The sequence below is a fragment of the Stomoxys calcitrans genome, chromosome 3 (assembly GCF_963082655.1).
Source record: "Stomoxys calcitrans chromosome 3, idStoCalc2.1, whole genome shotgun sequence".
NCBI lineage: Eukaryota > Metazoa > Arthropoda > Insecta > Diptera > Muscidae > Stomoxys > Stomoxys calcitrans.
In genome coordinates this window covers 26611483-26638489 of record NC_081554.1, presented here as the reverse complement: position 1 = coordinate 26638489, position 27007 = coordinate 26611483, and the positions used below count along the sequence as shown (strand labels likewise).

Sequence of the window (27007 nt, the reverse complement as noted above, 5' to 3'; positions counted from 1 at the left end):
TATGTTACATAGTGTTTTGTTATAATTTCCAACAACTGTGCCAAGTAGGGTGCAAATCGGTCTCTAACCTGATATAGCTCCCATATAAACCGATCTACCGATTTGATTTCTTGAGCCCTTACAAGCCGCAATTTTTGGCTGAAATTTTGTTTGCGATATTCTGCTATGGCTTTCAATAACTGTGCCAAGTACGTTCCAAATCGGTCCATAATCTGATATAGCTCCCATAGAAATCGATCTTCCGTCAAATCGGAAGATCGATTTTTGAACCCTCACAAGCCGCAAATTTTGTCCGATTTGGCTGAACTTTTGCATATGGTGTTCTGTTATGACTTTCAACAACTGTGCCAAGTACGTTTCAAATAGGTCCATAATCTGATATAGCTCTCATATCAATCGATCTCCCGATTTGACTATTTGAGTCCTTATAAGCCGCAAGTTTTGATCGATTTGGCTAAAATTTTGCATGCGGTGTTCTTTTACGGCTTGCAACAAGTATGCCAAATTCGGTCCAGATCAGTCTATAATCTGATATAGCTCTCATGTAAACCGGTATCTCATTTTTGTTCAGTTCCCAGAAGCTTAAACTTTTGCTGGTTAAATTTATTTTCTAAAAATTTTTAGCAGAATCAATGGTGGAGGGTTCGTAAGATTCGGCCCGGCCAAACTTAGCACGCTTTTACTTGTTAAAAATTTGTACTCATATCCCCGAAACCTGTGGAGATATTGTAAACCTCAAGCAAAAAAATGTTTTGGAAATCGGACCACAAATGAAGATTTGGCAGCCCGAACAATTTTTCGAAATGCCGAGGTGACTTACTAAGGGACCACCTACGGCTTAAAAATTTTGCACACGATCTCGCACCTAAGTATACCGATCTACTCAGAATCATTTTCTGATCCGATTTAGCCATGTCTGTCTGTCCGTCTGTCCGTCTGTCTGTCTGTCTGCCTGTTCATGTTGTCCGATTTTCACAAAATTTTGCATTTTTGGTCCAAGGAAAAAAATCGGTCGGCATTGCCCGACTTTTGTCTTTCCTTATAGGTTTTCAACCGATCTGTTCAAAACAAGTCGGTTCAGCTTTAGATATAGCTCTCATATGCATATATCTATTGCCCGAGTTTTTAAGGTAGGTGTAGGTTAGATGTAGGGTTTTATATAGTCGTCTCCGCTCGACTTTAGCCTTTCCTTATTCGTTTTTGCTAGTTTTTTCCCCCACTGTGCGACGATAGCATAGATAAATGCATCGAAATACAATGTTTGCGTTTGCTGGGTCATGTTGTCAGGATGGATGAACGAGCCCCAGCAAAGAAGTCCTTTGAAGGCTACGATAAGCCTTCAAAGGACGCAAAAGGGGAAGACCATAATTCCGATGCAGTGACCAAGTGGAGAGCGACATCTCGAAACTAAGGGTCAGAAAATGGAAAAGAAGCGCCGAAGATCGAGACGTTTGGGCATCTATACTACGTGCGGTTTGAGGTAAAATTTTTCTGTAATGGCCAATTAACATAAAGTAAAGAGTCTCAAAAGGAAATTTTGTCTTTAGAGAATATTTTATGGAAATGTTGTATTTAGAGAAACTTTACTGTCTGGAGGAGCATGTTAAGTATCTTCTTCTATTATATAAAAATTAAATTGTTGCGCTTTTCATGAAATTTCCACAGACGGTGGAATTTGGGACCCCGGCGAAAATAGGGTACTACATTTTTTGATATCCGAAGGGGGGCGGGCCCACCCCCATACCCCAATTTTCAAAAGCGATAGATTTCGAAGATGCGTGCACCAATTTAAGGGAAATCTTGTATGCCATCTAATGGTACCCCAAAAACATGAAATTGGTAAAAAATGTTGGGGTCAAATAATCTGGGGGGACGCCCTATCCCAAAACCCACCCGAACAGACATGTGCACCGATTGGGACAATATGGGTATAGAATGAAAGATACTTACGAATTTGGTATACAAACTTCAGTCTTAAATTTTGGGGGGTGGTCCCCCTCCTTCAAAAAAGCCCTAACAGGACACTTACACCGCTTTGAGCAATATGGGTATCAAATGAAAGGTATTTGAGAGTAGAGTACGAACTTGGCATTAAAATGTTACCCTAATTGTCGGGGTCCCTCACCCTCAAAAACACCACCCAACAGGACACTTTTACCGTTTTGAGTAATATGGGTATCAAATAAAAGGTTTTTAGAAGTAGAATACAAATCTGAGACAAAAGATTATTTTTTGGTATCTGAGGGCCCTCCCCACCACCTAAACCCCCCAGACTCAAATAAATTGTTGTTTGGTTCTTAGCGTCGGGGAGACCCTCCCCTCCCAATAAATGCAACACCAAACTGTCATGTAGGATAACCGAGAATATATTGTACTCAAATGAAAGGATGTGTCAGAAGGCAATCCCCCTCCCCCTATCTTATCCCAAAAAAAAAGAAATTAAAAATAATATATGAAGGCCGATCAGGACAGGTCAGGACGATCAAAATAGGACAGTAATAAAAGGCCTTTGGTAGTGGAGTACAATATTTACCCTTAAATTGGGATGAGCACAGGAGGACCTGCGGATCTTTAAGAATGTAGTATCGCAAGTGGTCGCTTTAAAATATGATTTTGAATGTAGATAACCAATACAAAGAAGTGTTTCATGGCTAAGTACGGGCTTATGCTGGCAACATTTGTGAGATACTATGCCATGTAAAACTTCTGCATTTTTAATAAAACTTAGAATGAACATTAATCAAATATACTTTTTTTACACTTTTTTTCTAAAGCAAGCTAAAAGTAACAGCTGATAACTGACAGAAGAAAGAATGCAATTACAGAGTCACAAGCTGTGAAAAAATTTGTTAACGCCGACTATATGAAAAATCCGCAATTACTTTTTGGGCAACCCAATATATAGCGACCATAGCAATATGTAGCTCCATTGTGATTTTCGGGAGTGAAGTATGAATCTGATATCCAATTTTCGGCCAAAGAGTTTGGCTTCTCCAATCCACCACCAACTCAAAGAGAATGAAGTAGTAGTAGTAGAATGAGCGGACCCTCCTCTTACCCTATTTCTAAAAACACCAGATCTCGGAGATGGGTGGGATATCTAGGGTCCGCCCCACCTTCAAAGCCACCAGCCAAATGGAATATAAACCAATAATGGCAATATGGGACTCAAATGAAAGGTATTTGAGACCAGAGCACGAATCTGAAATATGGGGATCCGCCTCACTCTTAAAAACACCCCCATACCGGACATATTTACCGACCATAGCAATGTACGGCTCCAATGAAAAGTTGGCGCATTGGCGCGAAATATCTGAAAGGCCGTACCAGCACCCCCAAACAATACTTATTTCCTGACGTGACCGTATAGGGCTCAGATAAAATATGAGAGTAAAAGAAGGCGCAGCGGAGCGGGCCCTGTCCAGCTAGTAGCCCATAAATATTAAACAACTTAGCCCCCAAAACTTTGGGGCATGTTTTGTTAAAAAAATTATCATGAATAAAGACTGGCTAAGCTAGTTTTAAAACATCTAAACGTCTCTCATATGCTTTGCAGCTTGTTTGTAGTTCTTCGTATGTTATCGCAAGATCAAAACAAACTTCACTTAAACTTTCTCACTTTGTCAATTGCCACAAACTCGCCAACTTTACAATTTGTTGTGTCGAACATAAAACCGCAAATCATAAAAAATTCCCCATGTTCCCATGCTCTGTCCTAGCATTTGTTATCAAAAATTTTTGTATAAAGCCACAGTGTATTATCAAATACGGTCCCAGTTTGTTTGCAGAAAATGAAGCAAATCACACAATTATTGATATTGTCAGCCCTTTTTGCATGTGCCTTGACAGTGGCTGTTAATAAATGGCATAACAGTGAAGATGGCAGTCTTTTCTACATAGACACTGAAGCCAAGGTATGAAAAGTTCTCGTCACAAGATTTTATTAATTTTTCAAAATAATGGACCTCTTATTGCAGTACAACTGGTTTGCTGCCTGGAATGAGTGTGCTCGCAAGAATATGTCCTTGATTGCCGTTGATACCCACTACAAACATCTGCAGATAGATACTTTGATAAGAAAGCTTTTTGGTAAATTTCCATTGACTAAAAATTGCCAGCAACACTTCATGGATTGTTTTTTCTATTTCCTTTAGCTGCCTGCCCTTCATTTTGGCTAAGTGGCCATGATAATGCCGTCGATTTACGCTATGAATGGGCCTTGACCGGCGAAGTCTTTACATTTACCAATTGGGGTCCTTCCCAACCCGATCGTCTTGGCAACAAAGAGCATTGTGTTTTGATTTGGCAAAACACTTGGCAATGGTACGATTTAAGCTGTGACTACAAATTAGGCTTTATATGTGAGGAAAATCGCTACATCAAAGAAAAAGCCCAAGAAATTGCAAATCTTAAAAAGCAATGCGAGAATTCAGCGAAGGATACAAGTAAATATAAGAAAATTATATTTTACATAAATTCGAATGCAAATTTATCACATTCGATTGAATAGTGGAAATAAATGTGTTATGTAAATAAAAATTACAAAAAAAATGTTTGCTGAAAAATAAAACTAAAGTTAAGAAAACAAGTAAACAGCTGTTAAGTTCGGCCGGGCCGAACTTCGGATACCCCTACCTCGGGTATAAACGCAAACCACCTTTTGTCAAAATCCGGTGGGAATGCATACCTTATGCTCCATAGCAGCTATATCAAAATAGGTTCCGATCTCGACCAAATACCAATAAGTACAAGTCATTGTTCAATTGTGTATAACAAAATATTGGGTTGCCCAAAAAGTAATTGCGGATTTTTTAAAAGAAAGTAAATGCATTTTTAATAAAACTTAGAATGAACTTTAATCAAATATACTTTTTTTATACTTTTTTTCTAAAGAAGCTAAAAGTAACAGCTGATAACTGACAGAAGAAAGAATGCAATTACAGAATCACAAGCTGTGAAAAAATTTGTCAACGCCGAGTATATGAAAAATCCGCAATTACTTTTTGGGCAACCCAATATAAGGCTTTTTAGTAGCTATATCTAAAAATAAACCAATCTGAACCATATACGACACGAATGTCGAACAGCCTAACATAAGTCACTGTTGCAAATTTCAGTGAAATCGGATTATAAATGCGCCTGTTATGTGGCTGAGACTTAAAATCGAGATATCGGTCTATATGGCAGCTATATTCAAATCTGGACCGATTTGGGTCAAGTTGCAGAAAAATGTCGAAAAGCCTAACACTACTCACTGTCCAAAATTTCGGCGACATCGGACAATAAATGCGCCTTTGATGAGCCCAAAACCTTAAATCGAGAGATCGGTCTATATGGCAGCTATATTCAAATCTGGACCGATTTGGGTCAAGTTGCAGAAAAATGTCGAAAAGCCTAACACTACTCACTGTCCCAAATTTCTACGACATCGGACAATAAATGCGCCTTTGATGAGCCCAAAACCTTAAATCGAGAGATCGATCTATATTGAAGCTATATCCAAATCTTAACTGATCTAGGCCAAACTAAAGAAAGATGTCGAGTGGCCTAATACAACTCACTGGATCAAGTTTCGGCGACATCGGACAATAAATGCGCTTTTGAAGGGCCCAAAACCTTAAACCGAGAAATCGGTCGATATGGCAGCTATATCCAAATCTAGACCGATCTGTGCCATATTGCAGAAGTATGTCCAGGGGCCTAGCTTAGCTCACTGTCCCAAATTTCGGCGACATCGGACAATAAATGCGCCTTTTATGGGCCCAAAACCTTAAATCGAGAGATCGGTCTATATGGCAGCTATATTCAAATCTGGACCGATCTGAGCCAAAGTGCAGAAAGATGTCGAAGGGCCTAACATAACTCACTGTCCCAAATTTCGACGACATCGGACAATAAATGCGCCTTTTATGGGCCCAAAACCTTAAATCGAGAGATCGGTCTATATGGCAGCTATATCCAAATCTGGACCGATTTGTGCCAAGTTGCAGAAAAATATCGAAGAGCCTAACAAAACTCACTGTCCCGAATTTCGGCGACATCGGACAATAAATGCGCCTTTTATGATCCCAAAGCCGTAAATCGAGAAATCGGTCTATATGACAGCTATATCCAAATCTGGACCGATCTGTGCCAAATTAAAGAGACATGTCAAAGGGCCTACCACAATTCAATATCCCAAATTTCAGCAAAATCGGCTAATAAATGTGGCTTTTATGGGCCTAAGACCCTAAATCGGAGGATATCATGGAAAATTTTGTAAAGATCGCACCATAGTTGTGGCTAAAACGGTCTTAAAAGGTTATATCGGATGAAAGTTAAATTTGGGAGCTATGTCTTAATATGATCCGGTTTTGTTCAAAATCAATAGCGTTCGTCTTTGAACCAAAAAAGAAGCTTGTGCAAAATTTCATGACAATCGGACCACATATGCGACCTGTACCTTGAACCCAAGAATACATGGACAGACAGACAGACATAGCTAAATCGAATCAGGAAGTGATTCTAAGCCGATCGGTATACTAAGCCGATCGGTCTAGCTCTTCTCCTTCTCATAGTTGCAAACAAATACACTAAGTTATAATACCCTGTGCCGCAGTGTTGGTGTGGGGTATAAAATCCAAAAACTTTAGATTTCATGAATTTTTGCGGTTAAATGTAAACCCCCTCTGTCAAATGTATCAAAAAGTGAATGGCTAATTTTGAATATAAATCATAGCAATCTTAGGTTCTCACATTTCAGTTGGTTGCTAACAATGAAACAAATCGCATATGTGTTAATCTTCATGGCATTGGCTGCAATGGCCTCATCAATGGCCATTCAAAAATGGCGTAACAGTGAGGATGGAAGTTTGTTTTACATTGACACCGAAGCCAAGGTGGGTTTAACTTGTTTGGGGTTAAATGCTATACAGCTTTAGTATGTGAATTGTTTTTCCCACAAAATTTAGTACAACTGGTATGGAGCCTGGAATGAGTGTGTTCGCAAAAATATGTCCTTGATTGCCATTGACAGCTATTACAAACATCAACAGATTGACTCGCTGCTCCGAAAGCTTTTTCGTAAGTTTTGACTTTTATAGAAATAGAAATTCAAATTTTTTTGTCACAATGCCTTGCAGCTACTTGCCCCTCATTTTGGATTGGTGGTCATGACAATGCCATTGATTTGCGCTATGAATGGGCCAGCACTGGGGAAGTCTTTACATTCACAAATTGGGGCACCTCGCAGCCCGATCGTTCGGGAAACAAGGAGCACTGTATTTTGATTTGGCAAAATACTTGGGAATGGTATGACTTGCCATGTGAACATAAATTGGGTTTTATATGCGAGGAAAATCGTTATATAAAAGAACACATCAAGGATAAAGAAGTAGAGCGTTGCAGTCACAAATGAAAACTGTTATCTAAACTGTCGAAACTCCACATTTTAATTTTCGTAACTTTTGTTTGAAATTTTTTTAAATTTTTAATAAACGTATTGCCTATATTTTGGACCAAAATTGTGGCTTCTACAGCCTTAAAAAGCCAAATCGGATGAAAGATATATATGGGAGCTATATCTAAAACTGAACCGATTTATATGAAATTTTGCACATACACTGAGACTTCACAAAAACGACTCCACGCCAAATTTGGTAAAGATCGGACCAAAATTGTGGCTTCTATAGCTTTAATAGTTCAAATCGGATGAAAGATATATATGGGAGCTATATCCAAATCTAAATCGATTTTTATGAAAAAAGATCTATTAAGTGCAGTAACCAAACAGTCCGTGCCAAATTTTGTGCAGATCGGTTGAAAATTGTAGATACTACGGCCATTTAAGTGCAAATCGGGCGATACATATATATGGCAGCTATATCTTTATCTGGACCAATTTTTATGAAATTTTGTACACATATGGAAACGTCAAATAAAACACCCCATGCCAAATTTTGTAAAGATCGGTAAAAAATTGTGGCTTCTACAGCCTTAAACGGCCATATCGGATGAAAGATATATATGAGAGCTATATCTAAATATGGACCGATTTTCATGAAATTTTCCACACATATTAGGACGTCAAATAAATCACCTCGTGCAAAATAGTTTAAAGATCGGACTAAAACTGTGGCTTCTACAGCCATAAAAGTCCATGTCGGATGAAAGATATATATGAGAGCTATATCTAAATCTGAACCGATTTTTATGAAATGTTGCACACATATGTAGACCTTAAATAAAATACCCTATGCCAAATTTTGTGAAGATCGGACTAAAACTGTGGCTTCTAGAGCCTTAAAAAGCCATATCTGATGAAAGATATATATGAGAGCTATATCTAAATCTGAACCGATTTTTATGAAATGTTGCACACATATGTAGACCTTAAATAAAATACCCTATGCCAAATTTTGTGAAGATCGGCCGAAAATTGTGGCTTCTACAGCCTTAAAAAGCCACAACGGATGAAAGATATATATGAGAGCTATATCTAAACCTGAACCGATTTTTTTTCAAAATCAATAGCGTTTGTCCTTGGGCCAAAAAAGTGGCACGTGCAAAATTTCATGACAATCGGACGGCAAATACGACCTGGACTTTGATTACAAGAATATATGGACTCACAGACGGACAGAGGGACATGGCTAAATCGAATCAGAAAGTGATTCTGAGTCGATCGGTATACTTATCAATGGGTCTAGCTCTTATCCTTCTTAGCGTTGTAAACAAATGCATAAATCTATAATACCCTGTACTACAGTGATGGTGCAGGGTATAAAAATTATGGAAATAAGTCTGTCATTTGTGTGCGGATAAAGATATCACACGAAGACCCGGGGGTCCATTGGTGGGCCTTCAAATTTGCTCACGTCCGCTCTACAAAACTTTGTTCAGGCTGCCAAAAGCGCAATTTATTTTCGATTTTCAAAATTTTTCATTTCCTGGAAAGTGTTTACAAAACCCTACAAAAGACTTGCTTTGGTGTGGAGGAAGTATGCCCATGTCATGTCCGTCCGTCTGTCAGCTGAAATCACGCTTTAAAAATAGAGATATTGAGCTGAGACTTTGCACAGCTCCTTTTTAGTACATAGGCAGGTTAAGTTCGAAGATGGGCTATATCGGAGTATATCTTGATATAGAGCGTCATATAGACCGATCCGCGAGTTTGGTTTATAATTTAACCATGAATTGTCTTACAAATGAATAACGCTTGCAAATCATGGAATTTCATTATCAAAATGCGTGCCCTGTTAAGAAAGTTCATTGCATGCTTCTTCCATACCATCTACAAAGTTAATTTTTGGCTTAATGGGCATGTAAATAAGCAGAATTGTCGATTTTGCAGTGAAGATCAACCAGAAGCAATGCTAGAGCCACCAATGCGTTCAGAAATAGTCACAGTTTGGTGCGGTTTATGGGCTGGTGGCATCATTGGACCGTACTTCTTTAAAGATGATGCGAATCGTAAAGTAACTGTGAATGGTGAGCGCTACCGTAAGATGATATCCAACATGTTTTTGCCCAAAATACAAGAGCTTGACTAGCAAGACGGTGCCACATGCCACACAGCACGCGTAACAAAGGACTTATAGAGAGGGGAGCACGGTGAACATCTTATTTTACGTTCGGCACCGGTCAATTGGCCGTCTAGATCGGGCGATTTAATACCTTTTGACTATTTTTTGTGGGGCTATGTTAAAGCTCATGTCAATACAGACAAGCCCGCATCAATTGACGCATTGGAAGACTACATTGAAGCATTTATGCGTGAGATACCGGCCGAAATGTTGGAAAGAGTATGCCAAAATTGGACTAAGCGGATGGACCATTTGAGGCGCGGTCATGGTCAATATTTACATAAAATAATCTTTAAACGTTAAATTATATGGATCGTACTATCGATTCAAATATAGATTTCATGCATATCTGTGAATTTTATAACCGAAGGTTGGGGGTATATTCATTTTGTCAACACTTCGAAATATCCATTTTTGACCCGATGAAGTGTACATATTCTTGATCGTCGTAAAAAAGTAAAACGATCTAGCCATGTCCATCCGTCTGTCTGTTGAAATCACGCAACAGTCTTTAAAAACAGAGATATTGAGCTCAAACTTTGCACAGATTCTTTATTTGTACATAAGCAGGTTAATTTCGAAGTTGGGCTATATCGGACTATATCTTGATATAGCCCCCATATAGACCAATCAGCCGATTTAAGGTCTTAGGCCCAAAAAAGCCACATTTATTATCCGATTTTTCTGAAATTTGGGACAGTGAGTTGCGTTAGGCCCTTCGACATCCTCCCTGAATTTCGCTCAGATCGCTCGAGATTTGGATATAGCTGGCATATAGACCGATCCGCCGGTTTGGGTCTTAGGCCCATAATTCGACATTCTTCTTCAATTTGCCCCAGATCGTTCCACATTTAGATATAGCTGCCATATAGACCGATCTCTCGATTTAAGGCTTTGGGCCCCATAAAAGACGCATTTATTGTCCGATTTCGCTGAAATGTGGGGCAGTGAGTTATGTTAGGCCCTTTAACATCTTCCTGCAATTTGGCTCAGAACGGTCCAGATTTGGATATAGCTGCCATATAGACCGATCTGCCGATTTTGGGTCTTAGACCCATAAAAGGCGCATTTATTGTCCGATTTTGCCAAAATTTGGGACAGTGAGTTGTATTAGGCTCTTTGACATATTTATGAAAATTGGCTCAGATCGGTCCAGATTTAGATATAGCTGCCATATAGACCGATCTCTCGATTTAAGGCTTTGGGCCCATAAATGGCGCATTTATTGTCTGATTTCCCCAAAATTTGGGACAGTGAGTTGTGTTAGGCTCATCGACATATATCTGAAGTTTGGCTCATATCAGTTCAGATTTGGATATAGCTGCCATATAGACCGATCTCTCGATTTATGGTTTTGGACCCATAAAGGCGAATTTATTGTCGATGCCGATGTCGCCAAAATATTGGACAATGAGTTGTGTTTGGGGCCTTGGACATCCTTCTTCAATTTTGCCCAGATCGGTCCAGATTTGCCAGCTGCCATATAGACCAATCCCTCGATTTAAGGTCTTGGACCCATAAAAGGCGCATTTATTTTGCGATTTCGCCAAAATTTGAGACAGTGAGTTGTGTTAGGCTTTTCGACATTCGTGTCGTATATGGTTCAGATCGGTCTATATTTGTATATCATAAAGTAAGCATTTTTCACCGGATTATAGCGAAAGGTGGTTTACATACCCGAGGTGGTGGGTATCCAAAGTTCGGCCCGGCCGAACTTATCGATTTTTACTCGTTTTTTTTTTTTTTGAAAACTTTTCTATAGCTCTTAAAAAATCATTCTTTATATATATGGTATAATCAGTCCATACCCTGAAATAGCCGCCATATACACCGATCCCCCAATTAGACTTCTTGAAATTTTGCATATCCCGATTTGAAATGACTTCCAACAACTGTGTCAAATTTGGTCTAAATCTGTTGATAATCTGATATAGCTGCCATATAAACCGATCTGCCAATTTGACACTCTGAACCACTGGAGGGTGCAATTTTCACTCGATTTGCCTGAAATTTCGGAGTTGGTATTTTTCTGTGACTTCTAACAGTCATGACAAATACGGTCCATATCAGTCAATAACTTCATGTAGCTCATATATATATTGAAAAAGTCATTCAAAGAACTTGACAAATACGATCCATGGTGGAGGGTATATAAGATTCGGCCCGGCCGAACATAGCACACTTTTAGTTGTTTTGGATATTCTAGTATATTTGTATATTTCCTCCCCATCTGACAAAGTTTTTAAAATATAATTTTTCCCCTAATTAACATTGCCATTGTAGTTTCTCCATATGAAAGTCTTGCCAAAACCCATGTAGTCATCTGAATCCTTGCCTTTGCATTTTTCCTTCACAGCTCGATTCTCTTCACAAATGAAGCCTAATTTATGGGTGCAAGTCAAGTCATGCCAGTCCCAGGTGGTCCAGAGCAGAATACAATGTTCACCAGTTGTTCGTCCAGGTTGGCCGGAACCCCAATTGGTGAAGGTGAATATCTCCCCCGTGGTAGCCCATTCATAACGACCATCCACAGCATTGTCGTTGCCTGCCAGCCAGAACGAGGGGCAAGTAGCTGTAAAGCAGAAACAGAAGACAATTTGAAATGGCAATAAGACTCAGTATGTAAGTACATTACATACTAAATAATTTCCTGATTAAAGAATCAATTTGGTAGTGGCCCTCGTAACGATCAATGGCTATTAAGGACATATTTTTGCGAGCACATTCATTCCAGGCTTCAAACCAATTGAACTGAAAAAAATTTGATAAAGACTCAATTTAAAGAATATTTTCAAAAATTGTTCTTCCCCCATGTTCACCTTTTGTTCAGGTTCTATAAAATATAAGGCTCCATTATCACTACGGTGCCATTTTCGTACGACTGTGGCTGATGCTATATAAACTAAGGTACTCAGTATAATGACAGACTTCATTTTACTAAATGTTTGTAAGGCATTCGTTTGTAAGGCGTTTTATAGTGACTTCCAATCCAAGCCTCCCAATGAAAGCCTTAAATGCTAAAAACATTAAACTGTGTCTACTGGAGAAGTACTTTTGTTTCAATTCTCAAAGACTGATAGCAATATTTTTGAGGCACAATAAAAAACAGTAGAGAAAGCCCATCCAGAATTATTATTAAAACATTTGTATACCCTCTACCATAGGATGGGGGTATACTAATTTCGTCATTCTGTTTGTAACTAGCCGAAATATTCGTCTAAGATCCCATATGGTATATATATTGTTGATCGTCATGACATTTTAAGTCGATCTATGATCGATCCATGTCCGACCGTCTGTCCGTCCGTCTGTCTGCTTGAAATTTTGCATAAATACTTCCTATTAGTGTAGGTCGGTTGGGATTGTAAATAGGCCATATCGGTCCATGTTTTGATATAGCTGCCATATAAACCGGTCTCGGATCTTGACTTCTTGAGCCTCTAGAGGGCGCAATTCTTATCCGATTTACCTGGACATTTGTATGACGTGTTTTGTTATGACTTCCAATAACTATGTCAAATATGGCTCAAATCGATCCATAACCTGATATAGCTGTCATATAAACCGATCTGGGGTCTTGACTTCTAGAACCACTAGAGGGCGCATTTCGTATCCGGTTTGGCTGAAATTTTGCATGACGTATTTCATTACGACTTCCAACTACTATTCTAAGTATGGTTCAGATCGGTCTATAACCTGATATAGCGGCCATATAAACCGAACTTGAATCTTGATTTTTGCGCCTCTAGAGGGCGCAATTCTTATCTTATTTGGCTGAAATTTTGCATGGCGAATTTCGTTATGACTTCCAATAACTGCGTCAAATATGGTTCAAATCGGTCCATATCCTCATATAGCTGTCATATAAACCGATCTGGGGTCTTGACTTCTAGAGCCTCTAGAGGGCGCATTTCTCATTCAATTTGGCTGAAATTTTGCATGACGAGCTTCATTACGATTTCCAACAACTATGCTAAGTATGGTTCAGATCGGTCCGTAACCTGATATAGCAGACATATAAACCGATCTTGGATCTTGACTTCTTGAGCCACTAGAGGGCGCAATTCTAATCCGATTTGGCTGAACATTTGTATGACGTGTTTTGTTATGACTTCCAATAACTATGTCAAATATGGCTCAAATCGATCCATTACCTGATATAGCTGTCATATAAACCGATCTGGTGTCTTGACTTCTAGAGCCTCTAGAGGGCGCATTTCTCATTCGATTTGGCTGAAATTTTCCATGACGAGTTTCGTTACGACTTCCAACTACTATGCTTAGTATGATTCAGATCGGTCCATAACCTGATATAGCTGCCATATAAACCGATCTTGAATCTTGACTTCTTGAGCCACTAGAGGGCGCAAATCTCATCCAATTTGGCTGAAAATTTGTACGACGTGTTTTGATATGAATTTCAATAACTGTGTCTAATATGGTTCAAATTGGTCAATAACTTGATATAGCTGTCATATAAACCGATCTGGGGTCTAGAATTCTTGAGCCTCTAGAGGGCGCATTTCTTATCCGATTTGGCTGAAATTTTGTATGGCGAATTTCGTTACGACTTTCAACTACTATGCTTAGTAAGATTCAGATCGGTTCATAACCTGATATAGCTGCCATATAAACCGATCTTGAATCTTGACTTTTGGCTGATTTGGCTGAAATTTTGTACAACGGCTTCTCCCATTACCTTCACTATTCGTGTCAAATAAGGTCTGAATGGACCTAGATCCTGCAACAGCTCCCATATAAACCGATCTCCCGATTTAACTTCTTGAGCCTCTATAGGGCACAATTCTTATTCGATTTGGCTGAAATGTGGCAAAATGTCTTCCACTATGGTCTTCAACGTTCAATTCATTTATGGTCCGAATCGGACTTTAAATTGATATAGCTCCAATAGCATTACAATTCTTATGCAATATACTCTGTTTGCCTAAAAGGAGATACCAGGCAGAGATTTCAACAAAAGCGATCCATGGTGGAGGGTATACAAAATTCGACCTGTTGAACTTAGAGCGTTCTTATTTGTTTAATAATAATTTTTTCTTAGGATTGAATTGTTTTTCTTAGACGATGCGGGGTTTTTTTTTTTGTTTTTTTTCTTTTTTCAGAACCAAGGAATTTGATAGGAGCTTCATAAATTCCCCTTTCTCAAAAATATTTTTAAGTTTGTTTTACAAAATGATAACATAGTTTCTGATATGAAAAACTCAAGTTCCGTCTTAAGGGGAACCACAAAACAATAAAATGTGGTTAGAGAATAAGAGCGATTTTGAGTCTTATGCTATCGGTAACACATTTCGGACATAAATTGTTTTAAATAAGAGTTTAATACTTGGTGCGGATTTTGGGATTTTTTTTTTTAATGTTGCTATTAAAATTTTCTACGTCAAATTTAGGTGTTGAATGTTCCTTTAGATTTGTATTTTGTATTTTTTTCGGGGGCTTATACAAGCCGAGAAAGCAGCTTCAATAATATGGTGATTCCATAAAATCCCCTTCGTTATGTTCGACAAACTTTAGCTTAATTTTTGTTTTTTTAACTTATGAATTGATGATAAGAATAAAGTCCCAAACAAAACATTGCAGTCTTGTGATTGAGAGAAGATTATGCCGAACACTGTGGTGTCAATGCTTGGGCCCTCGAATAGCATTTCACTTAGAAAAAACATTTATATATTTCAGCCTAATCGGATATGAATTGCGCCCTCTAGTGGCTCAAGAAGCCAAGATCCAAGATCGGTTTATATGGCAGCTTACCTGCACCATATTCGGGGATGGTGTGAAGGGATTTAACAAAGCTCAGTTTATTTAATTTCAGCAAAATTTGGGTGAAAGACCTTCAATCGGGAGATCTATATGGTGTCCGATCCAAACCATTCTCGACACGGTCGTCGAAAGGCCGAACACAGCTCCAGTGTTTTATTTCAGCAAAATCGGTCAATAAATGCGGAATAATAGCCGCATAGGCCCAAGACCTAAAAACGTGAGATCGATCTATTTGGGAGCTATATTTATATAAAATCCGATTTGAATCATATATGGCACGAATATCGAGGATCTTAGCACAAATTATTGTGCCAAATTTTAGCCCAATTGGAAAAAAAGGCAGCTTTTCTGAGCATAAGACCCTAAATCGGCAGATCGATCTATATGGGGGTTACATTAAGATATAGACTGATGTGGACCATATACAGCACGGATATCGAGAACCCTAACATAAGTCATTGTGCTAAATTTCGGGGAAATCGGGCAATAAATGTTGCTTTAGTGGGTCTAGGACCTTAAATCGGGTTATAGGTCTATGTGGGGGCTATAGTAACACACAGACCAATTTGTTTCATATATGCCACATATATCGGGGATTTTAACAGAAGTGCTTGTGGCAAATTGTAGCCAAATCCGATTATAAATACAGCTTTTATGAGCCTAAGACCTTAAATCGGGATATTGGTTTTGTGGAAGATATGTTAAAAAATAGACCGATTTGGACCATATTCAGCACGGATATCGAGTAACACAAGTCATTGTGCCAAATTTGAGCGAACTTCAAAATCAGCGCTATGTCATGAGCTGAGACTTTATTCAGGCATTCCAAACACTCCGCCAATCACTTCGACCTGAGGGCCGCGACTGTAGTCGCCATAAATCCAATGTTTCGAAGGCGGTAAATCCCTTCCCAGGAAGGGAATGCCAACGTTCGTTCGGCAGTCTCACCATATTGGAGCCATCTGTGAAGATGAGGTTTCGCCTTCTTCGACAACTGGTGTCGATCAAAGACGGGAGTCTTCTATCTGGTACTTTTTATACCAATTGGCGACCATCCAATTGATACTCCCTCAATGCCCACGAAGGTGCTGGCCACCATGACGTTGAGGTTAGTTTGTTCGCCTATAACGCTGTAAGCCTGGGTTCGAAACTTGACGGGAGAACATCCGAAAAAAAAAGAATTCTGCGGTGTTTATCCCATCCTAATGCTGGCGATATTTGTGATTACGTTCGGACTCGGCTATAAATGGGAGATCCCATATTAGAAAAAATATTTGCAATTTTCGCGTCGACCGTCTTGGCATTCTTTTCAGTTGGAGTGTCGTCTCGATTACTGGTATCACTTCGTGGAGGGAGGTATACATGTTGCACCCTGGGGTCAGTTCCTTCCTCATTTTTAGGTCTATCCATCCTTCCAGTGTTATCAGTAAAAATGCTAACAGACTGATGGGCGTATAGTCCTCCGGCGTACTTTGGTCTAATTTTTCCGTCTTGGGGATAAAGACCAGCCTGAGTTCTCTCCATGCCCACGTATTATGCAGAACAATGCTAGACACTCTCTGAAAATCCCTTCCAGCTATGGCAGTATAACTCAAAGAGACACCTGGACTCCTCCGGTATTATTCCGAGGCGTTCCCCTTCTCACCCGCTTTGTCACCCGCCTTCTCACCCGCCTTCTCACCCGCCTTCTCACCCGCCTTCTCACCCGCCTTCTCACCCGCCTTCTCACCCGCTTTGTCACCCGCCTTCTCACCCGCCTTCTCACCCGCCTTCTCACCCGCCTTCTCACCCGCCTTCTCACCCGCCTTCTCACGCGCCTTCTCACCCGCCTTCTCACCCGCCTTCTCACCCGCCTTCTCACCCGCCTTCTCACCCGCCTTCTCACCCGCCTTCTCACCCGCCTTCTCACCCGCCTTCTCACCCGCCTTCTCACCCGCCTTCTCACCCGCCTTCTCACCCGCCTTCTCACCCGCCTTCTCACCCGCCTTCTCACCCGCCTTCTCACCCGCCTTCTCACCCGCCTTCTCACCCGCCTTCTCACCCGCCTTCTCACCCGCCTTCTCACCCGCCTTCTCACCCGCCTTCTCACCCGCCTTCTCACCCGCCTTCTTACCCGCCTTCTCACCCGCCTTCTCACCCGCCTTCTCACCCGCCTTCTCACCCGCCTTCTCACCCGCCTTCTCACCCGCCTTCTCACCCGCCTTCTCACCCGCCTTCTCACCCGCCTTCTCACCCGCCTTCTCACCAGTCTCCCACCCGCAGTGGTGGGCACTCTAACATTGGTGAAAAGGCCAAACATCTAACATCAACTAACTTGTCACCATCCATTAGACCCGGTATAGGACGGCTGTTGCAAATGCAAATTTTCCCATGAACATTCATTCCATTTAGGAACAGTGGCAAACTTCTTACATTCCAATGACTGCTGTCCGATTTCCATTTCGAGCTCAATAATAAGGGACCTGCTTTTTTTAGTCGAGTCCGAACGGCGTGCAGCGGTGTGACACCTCTTTGGGGAGAAGTTTTTACATGGCATAGGACCTCACGAATGTCGCCAGCATTAGGAGGGGTAACCACCGCTGACATTTATTTTCTGATGTTCACGCCAGGATTCGAACCCAGGCGGACATGCTAACCTCTGCGCTATGTTGTTAAAAACCTTCTTAATATCCCAGAAGGCCGTCTTGGGGTCATCTCTTATATAGCTTCGCCATCACCTCTGTCCTATCCAACAGGCATGGGTAGGTCAGAGGAGATGGCCGAAGTTCTCAGGTGTTAGTCCTTGCCTCACTTTCAGCTCTATCAGTCTTTCCAGAGCTTTGAGTCAAAAAATTGCAGACTGATCGAGCCATGCCATTTCTCGTGCTGTCGTCTATTTCTACCGCCTTGAAGATGAAGACCATCCTAAGCTCTCTTCATGCTCTGAAAATCCGTTGCAGTCATAGATGTGTAACTGCAAGAGATTTCGCCGGAATAATTCTGTCCGGTTCGGCCGAATAAATGCTTGGAAAGGATCTTAGGCCCATAAAAGCCACATTTATTATCCGATTATGCTAAAATTTGAGACAGTGAGTTGTGTTAGGCCACACAATATTTTTCTGCAATTTGGCTTTGATCGGTTCGGATTTGGATGTAGCTGCTATATAGACCGATCTCTCGATTAAAGGTCTTAGGCCCATAAAAGCAATATTTATTATTCCATTTTGCTGGAATTTGGGACAGTGACTTGTGTTAGGACCTTCGACATCCTTCTTGAATTTGGCCCAGATCGGTCCAGATTTGGATATAGCTGCCATATAGACCGATCCCTCAATTTAAGTTTTTGGTCCCATAAAATGCGCATTTATTGTCCGATGTCGTCGAAATCTGGGACAGTGACTTAAGTTCGGCCCCTTGACATCTTTCTGCAATATGGCATAGATCGCTCCAAATTAAGATGTAGCAGCCATATGGACCGATATCTCGATTATAGGTCTTGGGCCCATAAAAGGCGCATTTATTGTCCGATTTTGCCAAAATTTGGGAGAGTGAGTTGTGTTAGGTTCTTCGACATCCTTTTTATATTTGGCCCAGATCGGTTCAGATTTAGATGTAGCTGCCATATCGACTGATCTCTCGATTTAAGGTTTTGGGCCCATAAAAGGAGCATTTATATTGCGATTTTGCCAAAATTTGGGACAGTGAGTTGTGTAAGGCCCTTCGACATCCTTCTTGTATTTGGCCTAGATCGTCCAGATTTGGATATAGCTGCCATATAGACCGATCTCTCGATTTAAGGTTTTGGGCCCATAAAAGGTACATTTATTGTCCGATTTTGCCAAAATTTGGGAGAGTGAGTTGTGTTAGGTTCTTCGACATCCTTTTTATATTTGGCCCAGATCGGTTCAGATTTAGATGTAGCTGCCATATCGACCGATCTCTCGATTTAAGGTTTTGGGCCCATAAAAGGTGCATTAATTGTCCGATTTCGCCGAAATTTGGGACTGTGAGTTGTGTTAGGCTCTTCGACAACTTTCTGCATTTTGCCCCAGATCGGTTCAGATTTGGACTTAGCTGTCATATAGACCGATCTCTCGATTTAATGTTTTTGGCCCATAAAAGGCGCATTTATTGTCCGATTTCGCCGAAATTTGGGACAGTGAGTTGTGTTAGCGCCTTCGACATCCTTCTTCAGATTTGAATATAGCTGCCATATAGACTGATCTCTCGATTTAAAGTCTTGGCCCCATAAAAGGGACATTTATAATCGGATTTCGCTCAAATTTGACTCAGTGACTTATGTTAGGCTTTTCGAGCTTTCCGTTTCGTTTATAGTTCAGATCGGTCTATGTTTGGATATGGCTACCAAAAATACCAATATTTTGTTCTGCAAAATTGAACATTGACTTGTACTTAATAGACCACTCAATATCCATGTCGAATTTGATCCAAATCAGACCATATTCCGATAGAGCTGCTACGGGGGCATAAATTATGAATTTTTAATCGCATTCTGACGAAAGTTGGTTTATATATTTATATACCCGAGGTGGTGGGAAACCAACGCCTGTTAACTTGTTTTTTTTTTTTTAATAAAACAATAACCGTTGTGGATATCAATGAAATTCTTTATTTTTGTGAAATTACGTTCGATGCCATTATGTATGGAAATCGATTAGTTTTGCATGGCCACTACGGGCACGCATGCAGAAGTCCAAACGCTAAACCCAATTTTCGAGGGTTTTTAAGCATAATCGGTCTATAATGCTGCAAGTCGCGTTCGATATTCTTACGAAGTACATCAATCATCGCTGTCTTGTTGGCATAGACCATAAAATTGATGTAGCCCCACAGGAAATAGTCTAACACGGCGTCATATCTCACGACCAAGGCGGCCAATCGACTGGATCATTTCGTGAGATAACACGTTCTCCAAACTTGGTTTCCAATAAATTGATTGTGACATTCGCTGTGCGGCTTGTGGTGCCGTCCTGTTGGAATCACGTGTCTTCCGAGTCCATATCATCCAAATGGGGCTGAAAATATTATGTTATGATTGAACGGTAGCGATTCCCATTCACAATAAAGAGCCGGTCTTGACGTCGGCGGCCCTTAAACCGCACCAAACCTTAATTTTATCGGCATGCAATGATGACTGAGTGAGTAGGTGTGGATTGTTGTCTGACCATTAAAGCATATTTTGCTTATTAACGAACCCAATCAGCCAGAAATGAGGCTCATCGATGAAGATGATTTTTCAATGAAAACAATGAGGCAACTTACTCCAAATTTCGGTGGAAAATTTTAATAATTTCAACTTGTTGCTGGTTCGTATATCTTTCCTTGGTGAAATGGCAAACCTTACTGAATAGAAATGTGCAAAGAGCGTCGTCGGTCTACTCTTGCAGCGTTCCTGAAAAAAAGCACTGTATTTTAGTAGGAATTTCAAAAATGTCAGCCTTATAAAGCACCTTCAAGAGTGACCACCATGAAAATTTTCAATTTTGTAGGCTTAGCCATTTCGTCTTGTGCCAATATCAATTGGTTGCCCTACTCTTCGATATATGCAGATTTACAGAATTTGTATTGCGAAGACTAATATAACTCATCATTCCAAATTTCATCTAAATTGGACGAAAAATATGTCCATCGTAGGCCGAAACTCTTTGTAAATGCGCTTAAATATGCCTTCAATTCAATAAAACTCGTATATAGATCTGTTAAGGTGTACAGGGTGCCGTATACGTACTGTTACACGAAATTTCCAAAATATAACGTATACGCACTATAGGATAGTAGAGATAGCTTAGGTATATGATAACAACCGGCCAGCTGAGTCGTCTCTAGAATTTGGCAATGAGTAAAAATCGGTAATGAAGAGTAAAAATAATAAAATATGTAAGAAATGCATACATATTTCCCATGTAGATTGCTTTGACCATGGATGTTGCCAGAATGCCTTTAAAAATACCTAAAGTCCCCAGTCTTATAAAGCATTTTAATTGAGCATATTATTTAAATTTGAAAATCTCCTTAGATTTTCAAAATCCAGCTCGTTTATAGACATGTAAGTTGTTATTAAATAATGGCATTCTTACATCCCATCCCATTCTAGGAAACTCAACATTGACCATCTGCATTTAACGAAGGTTGGACATTACAGCACACCACTATCAACTACATTGGCAAACAATATAAAATCACAAAGTTACAGCGGCTGTCGACATTAGTATAAAGACGAAACTCATCATGAAAACTTGTATAGCTGTGGTAATCGCTCTCGCCTGTGTGTATAACAAAATCGTGGTACAAGCCGATAGGGGGCAGTTGTATCAGACATCAAAAAATGTCACATATTTCATTAATCAAGACTATGCGGTGAGTCGTAAAAATCAATTTAAGCAGAAACAATTCTTAACTAACTCCCCCTCGCCCACCTTATTGCAGTACACCTGGTATGAAGCATTTTTAGAATGCAGCTTTCGCAATATGACTTTGTTATCTCTGGAAAGGGACGAAAAGATTGATGAACTGTTACAAGTCATCAATAAACATAAATTGTAAGTTTTAATGCTTGTCTGTAAAATATACATTAATTAAGATCTTATTTTTTAAAGTTCGAAAAAACCTCCTCATCTTTGGACTGGCGGCATTGGTTCCAATCGAAAATTTGTCTGGAGCAATACGGGTAGGCCAATTGTATCTCGTCTTTGGGGTCCTGGAAATCCCGATAACTCTGCCAATATGGAAAATTGTGTACAGATTTATGAAAATACCAAACACTTGAACGACATCAAATGTGTGGAGAAATTTGGCTTTGTGTGTGAAATGACACAGTGCAATCTTGATGTGGCTAAAGCATGCGATCCAGAGAAAACCGAAAGCAGGCGTATTGAGAAATACAGTGGTTTTGTGTTTAATTTTAATCAAGGCAAATGAAAAAATAAACATATTGAAATGGAAATGAAATATTTAAATGCCGCAGGACCCAACATCACACAGTGGCAAGAGAATGAAATTTCGTGGAGAAAAAATCTGGCAATCATGAAACGATGGAAATTTTGGGGGCCCAAATGGTGCAATTTTATGGTTATTTTGTCTTTAGGGAAGTTCCATTGGAATTTTGTCTTAAAAGAAAATTCTTGGGATACTTTGTCCACGGAGAAAATTTTGGGGAAATTTCGCCCGCAGAGAAAAGTTCTGGGAAATTTTGTCCACAGAGAAAATGTTAAGGAAATTTTGCCCAGAATGAAAATTTCAGGAAAATTTTGTCCGCAGAGAAAATTTGCCTTTAGGGAAAGTTTCATAAGAATTTTGTCTTGAAAGAAAATTTCTGGGATACTTTGTCAACGGAGAATTTTTTGGTGACAAAAACCGGGACAACGGGACAAAAAAGTTCCGGGAAATTTAGTCCACGGAGAAACTTTTAGGGAAATTTTGCCAATAGAGAAAAGTTCTGAGAAATTTTGCCCACATAGAAAATTTCAGGGAAATTTTGTGCACAGAGAAAATTTCAGGAAAATTTTGTACACAGAGAAAATTTCAAGTTTTTTACTTAGAAGAGAAAAACTCAAGGAAATTTCCTAAAGGAAAATTCATGAAAATTTTGTCTTTAGGAAAAATTTCATAGGAATTTTGTTTTGAAAAACAATTTCTAAGACACTTTGTCCGCAGTAAACATTTCTTAGAAATTTTGTCCGCAGAGAAAATTTGAGGGAAATTTTGTCTACAGAGAAAATTTCAGGAAAACTTGATCCACAAAGAAAATTTCAGAAAAATTTTGTCCACAGGGAAAATTTCAAGTTTTTTACTTAGGGCGAAGAAACTCACGGAAACAGAGAAAAATTCATGAAAATTTTGTCTTCAGGAAAAGTTTCATAGGAATTTTGCCTTGAAAAACAATTTCTAAGATACTTTGTCCACGGTGAAAATTTTAGTCACAGAGAAAATTTAAGGGAAATTTTGTCTACAGAAAAATTTCAGGAAAACAAAGGAAATTTCAGTGAAATTTTGTCCACAGAAAAAATTTCAAGTTTTTTACTTAGGTGGAAAACCTCATGGAAACAGGGAAAAATTCATGAAAATTTAGTCTATAGGAAAAGTTTCATAGGATTTTTGGCCTGAAAGAAAAGGGAGAAAAACCCAATGAAAATTTTGTCCCAAAATTTTTTTTTTTAATAAAATTTTGCCTTTTGAGTAAATTGCACGGAAACTTTTTGATTTGAAAAAAAATTTTGGAGAATTTTTGTCTGCAAAAAAAGTTCATGAGATCTTTGTGTTTTTTTTGGAAAATATCTTGGAAATTAAGTTAAAAAAAAAACAAGTTATAGTCCGATTCGGGGCTCAAGAAGCAAAATCGGGAGATCGGTTTATATGGGAGCTGTGTCAAGCTATAGATCGATTCTGACCATTATGCACACGTATGTTGAAGGCCATGGGAGAAGCCGTTGTACAAAAGTTGTGCCAAATCGGATGAGAGTTGCGCTTTCTAGAGGCTCAAGAACTCAAGACCCAAGATCGGTTTATATGGCAGCTATATCAGGTTATGGACCGATTTGGACCCTACTTTGTGCAGTTGTTGGAAGTGATACCAAAACGCCATGTGCAAAATTACAGCCAAATCGGAAGAGAATTGCGCCCTCTAGAGGCTCAAGAAGTCAAGACCCAAGATCGGGTTATATGGCAGCTATATTAAAACATGGACCGATATAGCCCATTTACAATCCCAATCGATCTACACCAATGGGATGTATTTGTGCAAAATTTCAAGCGGCTAGCTCTACTCCTTCAAAAGTTAGCGTGCTTTCGACAGACAGACGGACGGACGGATGGACGAACAGACTTAGTTCGATTTAAAATCTCACAACGATCAAGAATATATATACATTATGGGGTCTTAGATATGCGCATTTATTGTCCGATGTCGCCGAAATTTGGGACAGTGAGTTAAGTTAAGCCCCTTAACATACTTCTGCAATGTCGCACAGATCGGTTGAGATTTGGATATAGCTGCCATATAGACCGATCTCTCGATTTAAGGTTTTGGGCCCATAAAATGCGCATTTATTGTCCGATGTCGCCGGAATTTGGGATAGTGCTTTGTGTTAAACTCTTCGACATTTTTCTGCACCTTGGCTCAAATCGGTCTAGATTTGGATATAGCTGCCATGTAGACCGATGTCTCGCTTCAAAGTCTTGGCCCCACAAAAGGCGTATTTATATTGGGTTGCCCAAAAAGTAATTGCGGATTTTTTAAAAGAAAGTAAATGCATTTTTAATAATACTTAGAATGAACTTTAATTAAATATCCTTTTTTTACATTTTTTTTCTAAAGCAAGCTAAAAGTAACAGCTGATATCTGACAGAAGAAAGAATGGAATTACAGAGTCACAAGCTGTGAAAAAATTTGTCAACGCCGACTATATGGAAAATCCGCAATTATTTTTTGGGCAACCAATAATCCGATTTCACCGAAATCGCCACAATGACTCATATTAGGCTTTTCGACATCCGTGTCGTATATGGTTCAGATAGGTTTATTTTTAGATATAGCTACTTTACTTATTACTATTTGGTCCAAATCGGAACATATTTTGATATAACTGCTATGGTACATAAGGTATGAAATTTTCACCGAATTTTGATGAAAGGTGGTTTAAATACCGAGGTACTTGTTTATTGAAAATTTGCCAATGAGTTTAAATTACTTTTTTTAATGGATAATACATTTTATTTAAACCCTATTATTTTGGTATAAATTTATAGTTAATCCCCTATATTTGCCTTCATTGTGTGCCATGGCCGTCAAATGGTCTTCACTATTGCTTTCACAAACAAAACCAATTTTCAGCTCACAATTTAAATCGTTTAAATAGCGCTTACGGGACCAAATTTGCAGGCAATGTTCCATTTCATTGGCATTATCCGGATTGTTGGGTGCCCATAGATCATCAAAAGTCATGGGTTGCTGGGTTTTAACCCAGAAAAATTTACTTTTCAGGCCAATGCCACCTATCCAAAGATTCGGCGGTTTATCATTGCTGAAAAAAGTTTAAAAAATTAACTCACAATTGCCAATATTGCCAAAGAGAAAGAACATCTTACAATTTTCCGCTCATAAGCAGAGAATGTAAATCATGGAACTGCTCAATATTTTTAATGGTATACAGGCTCATGTTACGATAACTGCATTCAAAATAGGCCTCGAACCAATTAAACTAAAAATGTTCTAATTTTGTATTGGGTTTAAAATAACAATGGTTGGTTTGTTTTACTCACTTGATACATAGGTTCTATATAATAGGCAACTCCACTTGGTGTTTGATAATGATTTCCTGCCCAAACTTCAAAGTATACCGCGGTAAGCAGCAAGTAAAGAAATAGAAATTTTGGTGCTTTCATGACGACAATACAATTGCGTGTGATTAAAGCTTGATATAAGTTTCTTCGCATTTAATGCTTTTTGATGAAAGTGTATACAAAAAAAAAATCCCCTTATTTAATCGCTTGGTAAAGCATAAGTCAGATTATGAACAGGGTGAAACCAAAGGAGTGTTACCCATTTAAACAAAACATATTGTTTTACCATCCACCATGGACATATGGTTGTACTAACTTCAATGTATATATAATCAAATAGCTGGACATGGCCCGCTTCGCTGCGCCTTCTTTCACTCTCTTATTTTATCTGAGCCCTATACTGATATTGGCAGGAAATAAGTCCTGTTTTGGGGTGCCGGTACGGCCTTCCATATATTTCGCCCCAATGTGGATATAATTTTCGTGCTCTACTCCCAAATACCTTTTATTTGAGCCTTATATTGCTGTGGTCGGCAAATATATCCGGTATGGCGGTCAGGAGGACGCCCATATATCACATTCATGACCTAGTCTCAAATACCTTTCAGTTGAGCCACAAATTATCGTTATTGGTTTATATTTCCATTTGGCGGGTTTTGGAGGCGGCGCAGCCCCCCTAGATATCCCACCCTAAATAAGGATAAATAAGGAGATTAAGGATTCTCGGTCGTCCTACATGACAGTTTGGTGTTGTTTTTATTGGGGGGAGAGGGTCGCTCGCCCCGACCAAAAAGATAATTTATTTCAGTCTTTTATATGTCGCGACATACACATGCTGCGGAACGGCAGGACGGCTGGACATGACCTAGATTCTTGAATTCTTTTATCAACATCAAGTGCGTACTCCACTGACAGAGACCATTCTTTTAATACATATATTATCCCGCTAGAACTACACGTCCTATTGAAGGGTATTTAGTGGGTGGGCCGGTGCCAGACTCTATCCCAAATATGTAAACCAGATTCGTAGTCAACTTCCAAAGACCATTCATTTGAAACCCATTTTGTGACGTTGGACATTCATGAAGGGTATTTAGTGGGTGGGCCGTTGCCAGACCCTGTCCCAAATATGTATACCAGATTGGTGGTCATCTTTCAAAGACCTTTCATTTGAAACCCATTTTGTGACGTTGGACAATTCATGCCTGGTTAAGGGCTTTTGGGATTGGGGAGGCCTCGAAGATACCTTGGACCAAATTCTTATAACAGATGTGTACTCAACCAAACACCTTTCATTTGATATCCATATCTTCCCAATTGGTTAATAAGCCCTGCGGTTGGGTTTTAGGGGGTGGGAAGGCGGCACAGATACCAAGAAATACATT

At 39.5% G+C, this 27007-nt stretch overlaps 6 protein-coding genes across 6 annotated transcripts; 4 read left to right on the top strand and 2 right to left on the bottom strand.

Annotated features, from left to right (window-relative positions):
• Positions 1 to 3779: 3779 nt before the first annotated feature.
• On the top strand, positions 3780 to 4510 carry LOC106091441 (lectin subunit alpha). The gene is made up of 3 exons (XM_013257963.2): positions 3780 to 3914; positions 3978 to 4089; positions 4155 to 4510. The coding sequence occupies exons 1-3, from the start codon at positions 3792 to 3794 to the stop codon at positions 4508 to 4510; spliced, it is 591 nt and encodes a 196-aa protein (XP_013113417.2). The 5' UTR covers positions 3780 to 3791.
• Positions 4511 to 6740: 2230 nt separating this feature from the next.
• On the top strand, positions 6741 to 7532 carry LOC106091439 (lectin subunit alpha). The gene is made up of 3 exons (XM_013257959.2): positions 6741 to 6878; positions 6951 to 7062; positions 7122 to 7532. Exons 1-3 carry the CDS (start codon positions 6756 to 6758, stop codon positions 7394 to 7396), a joined length of 510 nt encoding a protein of 169 aa, XP_013113413.2. The 5' UTR covers positions 6741 to 6755; the 3' UTR covers positions 7397 to 7532.
• A 4095-nt stretch (positions 7533 to 11627) lies between these two features.
• Positions 11628 to 12585, bottom strand: LOC106091437 (lectin subunit alpha). The gene is made up of 3 exons (XM_013257958.2): positions 12383 to 12585; positions 12203 to 12314; positions 11628 to 12135 (listed from the first exon to the last, which is right to left on the bottom strand). The coding sequence occupies exons 1-3, from the start codon at positions 12494 to 12496 to the stop codon at positions 11825 to 11827; spliced, it is 537 nt and encodes a 178-aa protein (XP_013113412.1). The 5' UTR covers positions 12497 to 12585; the 3' UTR covers positions 11628 to 11824.
• A 3832-nt stretch (positions 12586 to 16417) lies between these two features.
• LOC131996011 (mucin-1-like) lies at positions 16418 to 17621 on the top strand. Its single transcript, XM_059365418.1, has 3 exons — positions 16418 to 16452; positions 16658 to 16721; positions 16974 to 17621. The coding sequence occupies exons 1-3, from the start codon at positions 16418 to 16420 to the stop codon at positions 17619 to 17621; spliced, it is 747 nt and encodes a 248-aa protein (XP_059221401.1).
• A 3920-nt stretch (positions 17622 to 21541) lies between these two features.
• On the top strand, positions 21542 to 22341 carry LOC106091436 (lectin subunit alpha). Its single transcript, XM_013257957.2, has 3 exons — positions 21542 to 21701; positions 21771 to 21883; positions 21941 to 22341. The coding sequence occupies exons 1-3, from the start codon at positions 21573 to 21575 to the stop codon at positions 22260 to 22262; spliced, it is 564 nt and encodes a 187-aa protein (XP_013113411.2). The 5' UTR covers positions 21542 to 21572; the 3' UTR covers positions 22263 to 22341.
• A 2685-nt stretch (positions 22342 to 25026) lies between these two features.
• LOC106091443 (lectin subunit alpha) lies at positions 25027 to 25756 on the bottom strand. The gene is made up of 3 exons (XM_013257965.2): positions 25602 to 25756; positions 25428 to 25540; positions 25027 to 25363 (listed from the first exon to the last, which is right to left on the bottom strand). Exons 1-3 carry the CDS (start codon positions 25722 to 25724, stop codon positions 25057 to 25059), a joined length of 543 nt encoding a protein of 180 aa, XP_013113419.2. The 5' UTR covers positions 25725 to 25756; the 3' UTR covers positions 25027 to 25056.
• Positions 25757 to 27007: the final 1251 nt, after the last annotated feature.